The sequence below is a fragment of the Sciurus carolinensis genome, chromosome 13 (assembly GCF_902686445.1).
Source record: "Sciurus carolinensis chromosome 13, mSciCar1.2, whole genome shotgun sequence".
In the NCBI taxonomy this organism is placed as follows: Eukaryota; Metazoa; Chordata; class Mammalia; order Rodentia; family Sciuridae; genus Sciurus; species Sciurus carolinensis.
Window position 1 is genome coordinate 6747345 of NC_062225.1, and position 13555 is coordinate 6760899.

At 43.2% G+C, this 13555-nt stretch overlaps 1 protein-coding gene across 4 annotated transcripts in view; it reads left to right on the top strand.

Moving 5' to 3' along the window:
* The window catches only part of Vwa3b (von Willebrand factor A domain containing 3B), a 179629-nt gene that overhangs the window by 147714 nt on the left and 18360 nt on the right, over positions 1-13555 (top strand). For 3 of the 4 annotated variants that reach the window (XM_047522799.1, XM_047522800.1, XM_047522802.1), the window contains one exon: positions 10958-11069. In XM_047522799.1, coding sequence (XP_047378755.1) covers positions 10958-11069 — 112 coding nt within the window. The remainder of the gene's footprint in view (positions 1-10957; positions 11070-13555) is intronic. The other variant, XM_047522801.1, reaches the window with a different exon arrangement.

Here is a 13555-nt window from a genome sequence, read left to right on the forward strand (position 1 = left end):
GCACCACGGAGTTGGGACATCTGAGGCGTTTAGGTACCCTCCTCTGCAGTGATGTTGGCACCAACAAGCTGCCCCTTTGGCTCCTGAGTTTGGGACAGCACCATGATTTTTCCATCCATGAAGTTTAGGGTGGGAAGGAGTCATGGCTGTAGATGCCCCCGAGCAGCAGCCTGGCTTGATTTTAACCCTCAGGTTTCCATCGAGGGGCACCGGTTGGCCCCAGATCAGACCTAAGGTGAAAACCATTCTTCTTACCTGCTCTGCCAAGCACCCTGCACTGAGCACATGCCATGCTTGGCTGTGGAATGACTTCCCCCTATTCCATAGTTGGCTGGTTTTAGGGCATCCCTGAGGACAGGTACTTGGCTCACTGACCACGTCACAGAAGGAGAACTCTTAAGTCTGAATTTTTTAAATTCTCCTTGCAAACTCCTCTCGCTAGCACCCCTCTGGCTGCCATGATTGCAGATTTCAACCTCGCCGGCCAAGCCTGAGCCCTCAAAGCTGAGTAGCAAAGGTCATCTGTAAATTGTCCTTGACCTTCCCCTGGTCTCCCAGGGAGCCTGGTCTAGGGCAGTCAGTGGCGCTATCATTTTCTCAGTAAATATGGACTGTTCTCCAGAACAAATCATACAGAATCCAGACCCAGAAAGATCCAGAGGCCTCTCCACACCCGTGCCCCTGATTGCCTTGGAAACTTAGGATGCAGAAAATCTTTTTAAAGTTGTAAGCAGCTGCAGGCAACCCTGAAGGAGGCCTTGGAAAGGTACCCACACAGCTGGCTGCATGTGCTTGCTTCTCAAAGCCATGACCCATGAGGAGTTTGGAGTCTGGGACTTTCAGGAATGTGGGTTGGGCACTCTGCCCATGAACAACTGTCCAGGGGAAAAAGAGAGTGTTGGGGAAATGCACATGGCGGTGGGGGAGGGGGGGAGTGAGGCTGGGTGAGTGGGGACTGGGAGAGAGAAGAGGAGAAAGGCCCTTTGGACTTGAGACCCTTACACTAGCTTGCGACCTTGATACTATGCATACAGGAAAATGTTAGTTGGGGAGGTTTAGAGGGAAATTTCTTTGCACTATATTAAATGAAGTCAGACTATCTACAATTGTTATCTTTGCTCCAAAATAGCAATTGGACCAGTGTGGGAGACATTGCCCTTGACCTCCAAGGCAGCCTTTCTCACTCCCTAAGTGAGCACTTCAGTCTGCTCTGCTAACAGCCAGGTCTGGTAGGAAGACTACCTCCCTAGTGACTGTGAACTGTCCTCTGACAGAGTAAGACCTCTGGAGTGAGACCGGGGGCTCACAAGTCTGGGCTGTGCGTGGATGAGCTGCCATCCCAGAAAGAATGGATGCCAAAGAGAAAATGCCTCTGGCCTCATGATTGGGCCACCGTGAGCTGGAGATTTAGAGAGACAGTCCTGCTCAAGGGCACCAGTCACATGAGAATTAAGGGAAGGAAGGGAAGGGAAATTCCCACAAACTCCATTATCTAAAAAGTCTTCTGTCTAGTACCCAGCCGTTCAGGAGTAGGAAGGTGGGTGTCAACTCTGGGGATCCCCAAGGTGTCAAAAGCCACATCCAGGGTGCCTTGGCGTTCTCCAGCTGATGGCGCCCCTCCCAGCTAGAGATTGCAGCCGAATGGCAGGTGCAGGAAGGTCCCAGGCTGACAGCAGCAGATGCTGAGGCACCCGGAAACTAGCAATAGCAGAAAGTTGTTGAAGGAGTAGAAGGAACTAGTCACTGGAGCCCTGAGAGAGAGCCATGATGACCTTCGGGGCAGGAGAAAGGCTGGAGAACTAAGAGCAGGAGCAGCAGGAAACCAGTACCCTGGCCTGCTGGTGCCTCGCATGGATGTCCCCCTCCAGAAGCCAGCGGGCTGGGAAAGAGTGGGGCACAGTCCTTGGGGGCCAGCCTTTGGGGACAGAGAGCAGGAGGCAGGACAAAAGCCGTAGATGTCTTGGAACGTCTCCTTAAAAGACCTGCTGTAGTCTTATGTGAGATGTGAATGCAAGTCTCCACACGCCTCAGGGTCCCCAGTATCTGGAGGTGGTCCACCAAAGTGGCTCCACGTGTGGCTTTTGTTCATTTCTGCAGTAGCAGAAAGCAGATGCCTGTATCCGGAACACCCCAGTTACAAATCCCCAAATCTTCAGTCGTTTTCAGTATTAAATATTTAAAACCTTTCAGATTTTTCTCTGATTTTTCTCTAGAAGAGCAATAAAAGAGACTCCATCTTTTCATGTAAGTCCTCATGTTGCTGTTAACTTCTGCTCGGCCGTTCTGTTTCCAGGATGGTGATGTCTCCTCAGAGACCCTGAGCGGCCCTGGGGTTGGGGAGGGGAGAGGGCCGTTTCCTCCTCAGGGTTTCCGCCTCCTCCTCCTCCTCTCCCGGGCACAGTTAGGGAGCCATTCACACAACACGAAGGGCCACTTCCTGGGATGAGCTTAGGACCAGGCAGCTGCCCGGGCCTCTGGTCCACTCAGAAAACAGCCCCTGGAGACAGAAGTGGAGACTGGCAGGGACGTGGGGGGTGCGGGTTGTGTGTCTCACACCTCGTTTTCTAAACTCCCTGAGGAGGTGTGAAGAGAACAGTTCCACCAAAGCACTCCCCTTGGGTTTTTAAAGCAAGGCTGAGTACCCAACACTGCCGAAAGGGGAGAGGATGGAAGTCCCCCTTAAGCCTAGGACTCACAGCAGTATGGCCGCCTTGCCCGGAGGCCCAGCCCTGGACTGCTGTGCTTGTGGGAAAGGCTCCAGGAGGCCCCTTCCTCTCCGGGGGCAAGGCAGGGAATTCCACTTAGAGTTTCACTTCTTTGGCACAATAATTGTCCTCCTGTCATAATGCACACGACCCAGGAAAGAGATCACGTGGAGGCTACCCAACCATGGGTCACGTATTCCAGGGCCTCCAGAGGCTGGGCAGGAGTTTGTCCCTCCCGACCATCATCACTCTCTTTCCTGAATCCATCTTTAAAAGAGATGAAGACCCTGGACATTCTCTGGGTAGAGGAAGTCCCTTGAAATCTTCATGGAGAGAGAGAGAGAGTCTCCAGGCTATACCTGTCCTGCTCACCAAGGTTTTAAAGAGACCTGAATTATTCACAGAGACACTCTGGGAATCCTGGAGGCATCAAAACACAGGTGACATTGCACGCGTCACCCTAACGAAAGCAGTCATCAACTTTACTGACCAGAGGACGTAGAAGCATATGAAGCTGGTTTTGCTTTAACACAGTTTGGAGATTGCGTGTGACGGAGCTCAATGATTTGGGGCAGGAAAAAAGTGGTAGTTTCTTAATGTGATTTTTGAGCCAGAATCTCATTGTAGTTAAATCATAGAAAATGTGTTCTGTACCCGGTGTGGAAGCATAGTGCTTACCAAATGGGAAATTTTAAAGCATCAAACACTTAGTACCGTTACCATCTCCACCAATGCAAACCCAACGGCGTGACCTTGAAATGAAGCAATGAGGTGGAAAGAGGGTAGCATCGTGCGGAGCCCCACCGTACATCACCTGGCACAGAGGTGAATTGGATTCTCTGAATTTTATAGACGAGGCTAAATCAAATTACCCAGAGGACAGCATCTTGACATCATGTGACTTCCCCACAGAACCGATTTGCAGGTGCCTAAGCCTAGAGATATGTCAGCTTATTTTAGGGAGTCTCTCTCTCTCTCTCTTTCTCTTTCTCTCTCTCTTTCTCTCTCAATTATCTGGTCCTCATGGTTGTGTGGGGGGCGTGAATTATGGCAGGAAAGGACTGGGGCTGGAGTGTTCTTTGGCGTGAGCTGTATGGCCCCTCTAATGTCTTTTGCAAGACTTAAAAGCAGCCAAATATCATCTTTCAGGAACAAAGCTGTCAGTATTCGGGCTGAAGGGTGGGCGTGCCTAGCCACCCTAATAAGATGTCCTACCATCCTAGGAAGCTCATCCTGTGCTTCTGCGGGATGAATCACTGTATTAAAGCTGGCCCAGTAGGGCTCGTTTTGCCTGGGTTACTCGGCTTTGTTGGTGGTGGCGCCAAATTGATCATTCTGTGGTACAAGTGCATATTTAAGGCCGCTAGGGTGAATGGCTCTTTGCATAAAGCTGCATGCTGTGAAGGTGACCAGAAATGAATTTTTGCCAACAGTAAGAACAATTGGAAACAAAAACAGTAAATGTTACTTACTGGTGCAAAGCCCTTACTGTCTATCCTGGCTCTTTCAATAGACTCACAGGCTTCGGATGGTTTGCAGGGAATGATACTTTTAGCCCTTCAGAAAGGCATTTGCAGTGTTGCTGCTGGTGCAGAGGCAGAGCCTGCAGGGAATGGCTCTGTAGTTGGAGGAATTGGAAAGTGAGTAAATAGAAGGAAAAAAACCCTTATTATTCCAGGCAACTAACTTCACAGATTTGTACCTCTAACACATCCTGAAAATGTGAAAAGTAATCTCATCAGCTAGCTTCTGGCTAGGACATTGAGAGAATCAATATTTGAAAACCAGAGATAAAAGAGGGCTAGTTAAATAAATTATGTGACGATACTCATACAGCATTTTAAGAAGGAGCCTTAGCTGTATCTTAGGCATAGGTTCTGAGGAGCAGCTTGTCACATTGATGAACTCTGAAGAGGGAGGACGAGCCCTTCCTGGGATCAATCTGGACATTCTTTTGAAATAATATGCTGTTCTTTGGAGGCAGGGAGGCTGTCTGGCTCCTCTCTGGTGAGTTGGTCTTTGATGGGAACACTGGTGGCAGGAAACAAAGTGACCTTGGAAGTCAAACTTCTGTAAAAGCGAGGTTTTTAAGCAACAGCTGTTTTGACTTGGCGTGTTCTAGATTCTGAACTCTCAATTATGGAAACACATGGACTCTCTCACTGAGCTGCTGATGGGAAGAAACTTTGGTGTGGGCCTCTCTTTAGAGGATGAGAAGTCTGTGCTGCTCGTGTGCAGAGTTCTGGTCCGTGCTTTTCCCACACTTTGTGGAAACTGGAAACGAGGGAGGCGTTCCTGCTTCTAGTCCATTTTGGACACATGGCCTAACGGTTTCTTCAGGACGGCAAATTCAGGGCCTCCTGGACAGAACATGGCAATAGAGGCTGTTGGAGATCATTTAGTTTGTTCTCTCATTTGCATATGTGGGGGAAAACCCAGGGAAAGGTCTGAAAAGACACTGCCCAAACTCACACAGCCAGCTGGGCGCAGTGCATGCCGTATCTCCTTCTCCTTTCCAGACTGCAGTGGGTCACTCTCAGTCTTCAACAGGGAGGGAGACTCAGGTTTCTCCTCTGGATGAAAGCCCAGAAATAAGCAGATAGCATCCCCCATCCACCCCCTCTGACACACTGATGGCCTCAGAAAAGGGACAGATTCCAGGCAAAGGAGGGACCCAAGCCAAATCTGGCTAGCTGGGAATATCATAAACAAAAAACAGCATTCTCCATATGTTTTTGCCCATGACAATGCAAGTCTGAAAACTGGATAATATTCCACAAGTCCTTGGAGAGATCTTCACCCCTCGGCTCACCAATTCTTCACTTCTAAGAACCCAGATGTGAATTTTCACCTCTGAGGAAATAAACCATACTCCCACTTCCTTTAATGAACCTGAAAAACATCTCCAAACAGATTCCAGTGATGGATGGCCACAACAGAGCCCAGTCACATCCGGGCACCATGGAAATGAGCCTGCTTATTACCAGAACCCAAATTGTATTGAACATGAATAATGACCCAGTAGCAAGTGGTTTTGAGACTGCCTGAAGTTATTTAAATTTTTATAGTCAATTGCCTCATAAATTAGAGACTTCCTTAAGTGGGGGCCTGCAGATGAACTCATGAAGTATGCATTGAGTACTTTATTTATGATATAACTATAACACTGCAAATACATAGCTGAAGTTATACAGCTATAGCACTGCGAATAGTGGCATCAAAATGCCTGTGGAAATACTTTATGTTGGGCTTTGTGTCATGGAGAAAATGAGCATTTGATAGTCTGCAAAGAGGAGAATCTGCAGAATGATCTTGCTGGGCACTCTAATCGAGGACTAATTTCTTTAAGAAACTCAATAACTAGTAAGGTATTATTAAAGAAAAAAATGGATAAAAATCTAGGATGGGGAAACACCCTGTTTCTGTGACAAGGCAATTGGAGGGAAAGACCTATTTGTTTTAACTTTTGATTTAAAAGTATATTCAGGGCTGGGACTGGGGCTGGGGCTCAGTATAGATTCAAAAATGTCTGTGCTCATTCATTCAGCCCACTATTTGCAAAATACCATGAGCAGTTGCATAGATCAACCAGAAATAAGAAGCCACTCATATTTTCCTTTAAAAATAAAAACAGATTTAGACTGAGGCAGGAGGATCGCAAGTTCAAAGCCAACCTCAGAAACTTAGTGAGGCCCTGTCTCAAAACAAAAGTTAAAAATGGGCTGGGGATGTGACTTGGTGGTTAAGCACCCTTGGATTCAATCCATGGTTACCAAAATAAATAAATAAAAATAAACCCCCCCAAAATTCACCTCTTTCAAATCAATGGTTTTTAATAAAACAGAGTTTTATTAAACTGAGAGTTTTAATAAAACTCATTTATTATCTGGTCAGAGTTGCCAGCCACCACCACAAATCCAGTTTTAGAACATCATCTTCATCCCCAAAAGATTCCTCATGCCCATTTCTGGAAAACCTCTGTTTCACCCACAGGTCCAGTAACCACTAATCAATTTCTGTCTCTATAAATAGGCCTTTTCTGCATATTTCACATATAAATGGCTGCGTAATATTCTATTGTGTGCCACATTGTATCCATCTATTCCTTTGTTGATTGATAGTTGAATTATTTCCATCTTTTTATTATTGTAGACAATGCTGATAGGGAATTGCACATAAATCTTTGTATGGTTATAAGTGTTCATTTTTCTTGACTTTATACTTGATAGTAGTATTTATGGGTTATGTGGTAAGTTTATTTTTTTCAAGAAAGTATCAAGCTTTTTCCAGAGTGTCAAAAATCAGCTGATCATAAATATAAGAATTTATTACTGAACTCTCAATACTGTTACTTTTTGGCACATGACTATTCTTATATCAGTACCACACTTTCATGTAGCTTTATTGTAAGTTTTTAAATCAGGAAGTGTAAGATCTCCAAATTTGGTCTTTCTCAAAATTATTTTGGCTTGTCTTGGGTCTTCTGCACTTAAGTGTAAATTTTAGGGTCACCTTCCAAACTTCTGAAAAACAACAAAAAAATTGCTGGGATTTTGACATGAATTATGTTGAACCTATGGGTCAATGAGAAAAAATGACTCTTTTAATAACATCTTTGATCCATGAACATGGTATATCTCTCCACTTACAGTGATGTTTTGCAGTTTTCAGTGTATAGCTCTTTCATTTATTTTTATAAATTAATTCCTTAATATATATTTTTAATGCTATTATAAATGAATTTTTTCTTAGTTTCATATTTGGATCATTCACTTCTAGTACACATAAAAACTATTTTTTATTTATCTTGTAAGCATGATACCTTGCTGAACCTGTCATTCATTCAGGTAATTTTGAGATGGATTACCTAGACTTTTTCAAATATAGATCATATAATTTATGAATAAATATAGCTAGCTTTACATGTTCCTTTCCAATCTGGATTTTTTTTTCTTGCCTAATAATACTAGTTAGACCCTCAAGTACAATGTTGAATAGCAATAGCAAAAGTGCCTTTGCCATCTTTCTGCTCTTAAGGAGAAATCATTCAGTCTCTCACCATTATGATATTTGCTGTAGGCTTTCATAGATGCCTTTTTGTCAAGTTGAAAGGCTTCCTTCTCTTCTGTTCTTGGCTTGTTTGGAGTTTTTGTCATAAAAACTGCTGGGTTTGGGCAAATTTTCCTTCTCCACGCATTGAAATCGTATGATTTTATACCTTACTCTATTATGACGGTGCATTACATTAGTTGATATTCTTTGTTCTATTAACATGATTTTAAACCAGCTTTGCATTCCTGGAATAAATCCTACTTGGCCAAGGTGTATAATTCTTCTTATATGTTATTGGGTTTATTTGCTAATATTATCTTGTGAATTCATGAAATATATAGACCTGTAGTTGTCTTATCTTATGAGATCTTTGTCTCTTTTATTACTGGGATAATACTTTGTCTTCCCTTTTCTAATATAAGTAATCTTCCCAGTCCTTCTGGCTCCTGGGGCTCCTCTCCAGTTCTCCAGCCAAAATACCTGGATATATTTTGTTTTGTTTTATTTTACCCAGATAATTTCATGCTTCTACTTATTTTACTTGTATCTGTGGACTGATTCCACTTTCTTTGGACCTCAGTACCCCTATTCAAACCAGATTTTCCTCCTTCAAAGTTGCTCCTCTGGGCTCATGTTGCCAAAATTTCCACAGGATTGCTTTTGGGCACTGGGGTATGAAAATAGATTAAAAGGAGAGAGGAATTTCTTCATCTTCTCTTAGTATTAGCAATTCTTTTTCCTATTCCTTAAACCAAAACTAGAGGACTTCTAGAACTGTCTGCACCTGGTGCCCACTTCTGGCTACCTTGGGATGAGGCCACTAGAGGGAAAATAGAATAAACAGCCCTGGTTTTGAAGTGCTTTGAATCTTCCTTCTTTTCCAACTCATTTATTACTATTTGATTTTCAGATTTCTTTAATAGATTTTTTATCTAGAACCCAAATTTTCCATAAGCCTACACAATCTCATTTTTTCTTTTTTTGGGGGGTGCTGGGGGTCAAACCCAGGGCCTTGTGCTTGCAAGGCAAGCACTCTACCGACTGAGCTATCTCCCCAGCCCCCTCATTTTTTCTAGCAATTAATTTTTAGTATATTTTACAAGGACATTGGTCCTCAAATTGATTGGGAATTAGAAATAATTACTATTCTGAATGATGAAATGAAGACTTTGTAAAATTTGGGGAGGGGGATGTTAGTGGAGATTGAGCCTTTCTGTTTATTAACAGAACGTAGAAAATAGAACGTTAGAGTTCCTTGGCAATGGTTCCCATGTCAGTTCAGTTTTAAAAAGCTGGGTACTATTTGAGTCTGGCCTACGCTTGTCTTATTCAGAGTTCATTCTGGCAGTCTGGGACTTGGACACTGCTATAAATTTTAGTTCAATTCCTGAAGGCTGAGCCATGTTGCTTTCAGTCCTTGCTGCACATGTGTACTTCATGAGTGAGTCCTGGAATTTGAGACATTCATAGAATAAAGGTGTCATCTTCTCCAGCTATTTCCACTCTGAGACTTCCAGATCGATTTTTAATTTTTATCATTAGTACTTTTTTCATATGGTAACAACTCAAATGCAGAGAAGAGCTCGTGCTAATGATAGCAGCCTCCCCTTCCCTGCCATCTCAATCCTGCTCCCCAGAAGCAACTTCTATGACATATTTGCTTTTAGTTCTTCTGTTCAAACTCTTATTATGCCTCTATTTCATTATCATGTTTAAAAAGTGGTAATTTAGCCTTGCCAGTCCCTTCTCCCAATATTGGATATGTATGTTATCTTTTGTTCTGTTAGTTGTATTGGTAATGTTTTATTTAATATAGTCAAGTCTATCTTTTTAGATCCATCAAGTTTCATAATCTTCAACTCCTGACTCCACATGGTAGAGATCTCTTGTGCCAGTGATTTCTCTTTCTTCTTTCAATTCCACCTTCCTAGAGCTATGTGTAAGCCACTGGATTGTCAGTATTGTTCTTTTCCCAAAGATTCATGGCAAATTTTAAGGTTGTTTTAAAAACCATTAAATAGCGTTTGCACTATTACGATTGCATCACTGTTGTTCAATACTGGGACTAATCAGGGTTTAGTGGTACATGGCCATCTTGAAGATCTATGTGATATGTCAGCCAATTAAAGAATCTTAATAGCACCGAGAAAAGGAATTTCTTTACCTTTTCTCCCTTCATATTTAAAATTATGCCATGATTTTGCTTATGTTTGAATCATTACTTCTGTATATTTTAGATAGATTGACAGACAGACAGACACGCTTTTACATATGTATGTATGTTTTTCTAGGATTTCTACATCCTCTTTTTTCCTAGGAGACTTCCTGCTGTCTATGACCTGCACAAAGCTATCATCCTGAGATTTCCCTTTCCGGTTCTCTTGGGATCAATCCTACTGCTTCCTGGATTTTATGTGTTTCTCTTTCTTCACTCCTTCATTTTGCTGGAGGACACTTTCAAATAACCTCCTGACATAAGATGAATGGGAAGGAGTTTCTGCTTAAGGGTATGACTAGCAATATCTTTACCTTGTGATTTAATTTGAGTGACAGCTTACGGGGGATTTAGAACACTAGATTGGAAGTTACTTTCTCTCGGGACATTGAAAGGACATCCTGTTCCTTCCAGCATCCACTCTTGCCCCAACCAGGAGGTATGAGGACAAGGGCAATCTATTCATTAGCCAGTCTCAGCCCACGCATATAAGAGTTTTTCTTTGTCCTGAAGAGGTGGGGTGAGATCACTGTGCCTCCATGCTTGCCTCTCCAAGTTGCTCACTGATGATTGACTTTTCTGTTGCAGGACCCATTTGCCTCCCACAATTCTATGAAGGCGATGGTACAAGTCCTGTTTCTAGGTGGTTTTTGGTCCCCAGCTTTGAGACTATCATAGATAATCAGGAATTCTAGTTGAATATATGACTTTTCTGTATTTCCCTTTTCTTCAGCAGGTTATTCAATTCTCCTTTCACCTGAAGCTAAGTATAGAAATTGGGGAAGACAGATTTTGCCCTTCCCAAGAGGGTAATTTAATTAATATAGAACAGAAGGTATTCCAAAATTGAGTATATAGCATATGTAGGTTTGGTATTTCTCCAATAGTGCTGTGCTCAGGAAGGAATCCCAGGCAACCGGTGACATTATTTTCACCATCTGCATTGATTTTTTTCTCACCAATGATTACCGTTTGTCTTTTTCAGCAACAGAAACCCCAAGGAAATCCCACAAAGAAAATCAAACCAAAAAAAGTAGATCCCCTGAAAGGCCAGAAGGTTATTGCAAGATGTGATGAAAATGGCTTTTATTTTCCAGGTAAGCTTATTATTATTATTATTATTATTATTATTATTAATTCTGTGAGACTCTTTTGTTAAATTAATTTGGCCTTAGAGACCAGAGTTTGTAACCTGTGATGTCCCTAGAATACTGACATCTCCTGAACTGGACTAAAGTATTATTCTTAAGTGAAACAGCAATGGGTTTTCTCATCATATTGGGGGTAGGGGGCGGTAGCCAGGAAAGTGTGTTTATTTTAGCTCTCATTTGCTTAGCACACATATTTTTATTATGTGCCTACTGTGTTCTGTCGTGTAATATCCTGAAAGTGCTGGTCTAATACAGTAAGCAAACACATGACAATTCTTGTCTTTCTGGAGATTAGTTACACCTTACCAAGGGAGACAGACCAGCAACCAAACAAATAAAAACGGGTTGCTCCAGATACAATGCCACAGAGAAAAATCAGGCCACCAGACCTTGAGAGAGGCAAGGTGAAGGTCGCGGTTCTAAATGTGGCGCTTAGCCTGCCCACTGAAGAGCCCTTGGGAAAGCGACCCAGGCTAAGGAAGAACGCTAAGGAGCAGGGTATGCCATGAAATCACTGGGGAAGAGAGTTCTAGGAGGAGGAAAGGGCAGCACCAAGGCCCAGGGGGGAGCGCACTTGGGGAGTTGGGGGAGGGGCTAGTTGGGGGAGGGGTTAGCAGGCAGGTGGCTGCACCTGAGGGGTTTGCCCAGCCTTCCTGGGGAATGTGATTCCTGAAAGAACCTAGTGGCTGCAGTTCAGCAGGAGGTGGAGGGATGAACCACCTACTACCCGGGTCAGAGAGACCAGCTAATACCACAGCCATATCAAAACCCAAGGTCACACTGGCAATTTATTTTATCTTATTTATTCATTTCTTGGCGGTACTGGAGATTGAACCCAGCGGCTCTGCCACTGAGCCACATCCCCAGTCCTTTTTATTTTGAGATAGGATTTTACTAAGCTGCCCAGGTTGGCCTTGAACTTGCACTCCTACTGCCTTGACCTCCAAAGTGGCTGGGATGACAGACAGGAGCCACCACACCTGGAGCATTGGCAATTTTTTAAAGTGTGTAATTAGAGCTCATTTGCTCTCAATAGCTGCATGGGATCTGGCTAATTGGGAGTTTTAAATTTGCAGCTATGACTAAATTCAAATAAGTTGAGTAGGAGGGAATAAATATTTGAATTTTAGTCATATAACTAGTAATTTTGATCAGTGACTAGTTAGTAAACACTGATGCTGCCAAATTAACCCAGTGTGTGGGTTAGTTGGGGTGGACTTAGTTTTGCGTCCTCTCCGAAGTCAAGTGATCTTTAGTGGGAAATTTCAACTTTACCTTCATAAAGTTAGTTTTTACAGAAAATAATTTCGAACTTATAAAATAGTTGCAAGAATAATACAAAGAACTCCTGTGTACGCTTTACCTAGATTTACCAATTTTTAAACATTTGATCACATTAATCACTTTTATTTTATTCTGACTCTGTCTCTTATCTCTTTCTCCTCCACACATACATATCCTCACATCATTTATTCTGAACTGTTAGAGGTTAAGAAACCTTTATCATGCCCCTTTGCCCTTGATCATCAGTGTGTGTTTCTCAAGTACAAGGATAGTCACTTAATATAACTATAATAAAGTTATAAGACTCAGGAAATTTAACATTATTATAGTACTTTTATCTAATCTACATATTTTGACTTTGCAACTGTCCCCATAATTGCTTTTATATCATTTTTTCCTCAGTGCAAGTTCCAATCCAGAATCACATATTGCATTTAGTTAAGATGACTTTTTAGTCCTCTTTAATCCAGAATCATTATTTAGTTTTTTTCTATCGCTCATGATGACTGTGACCCATTATTGACGAGTAAGGCCAATTATTTGATGACATGTTCCTCAATTTGGGCTAGACTGGATTGAGTGCGTTCGTTCTCAGTCAGAAAGTTACCTGAGTGACATCATTCAGGTGACATTGCATCCAAGGGTACATGATGTCCACCTGCCCTCATTAGTTCACCTGATCACTGTGAGTTGCTAGTTTTCTCTCCTTCAAAGGAGAAGGCAGTAGAGTGCTGGAGGGCACAAACGTGGCATCCATCAGTGAACCCCTTTCCTGGAAGCTGTTACTCAAAACCCCCTAAACATGTTCAGTGACATGTTAGCTGGCTTGAAAAGGCCCCCTCGGCAGAAGGCGGCATCACAGTTGCAGGATCTGGGTGTCCATTGCTGGAGGCCGGGTCACGCTGGAACAGAGGTGGCCCAGCTGACTGTTGCTGCCACCCTCCAGAGTGTGGCCGGGATTCCCACCAGAGTTCCATGCTCCAGGGGCCCTGTTCCAGGGGTCAGGATGAGGAAGCGACTCTCCCATGCAGAACAGAAGTGACCAGTGGCTTGTCTGGATGCTGACAGGCAGGGGACTTTTCAACACCCATTTGACCATGGCCTGTGGGACTGGGGTGCCCTTCTCATCGTTCGTCGACAAGAAGCAT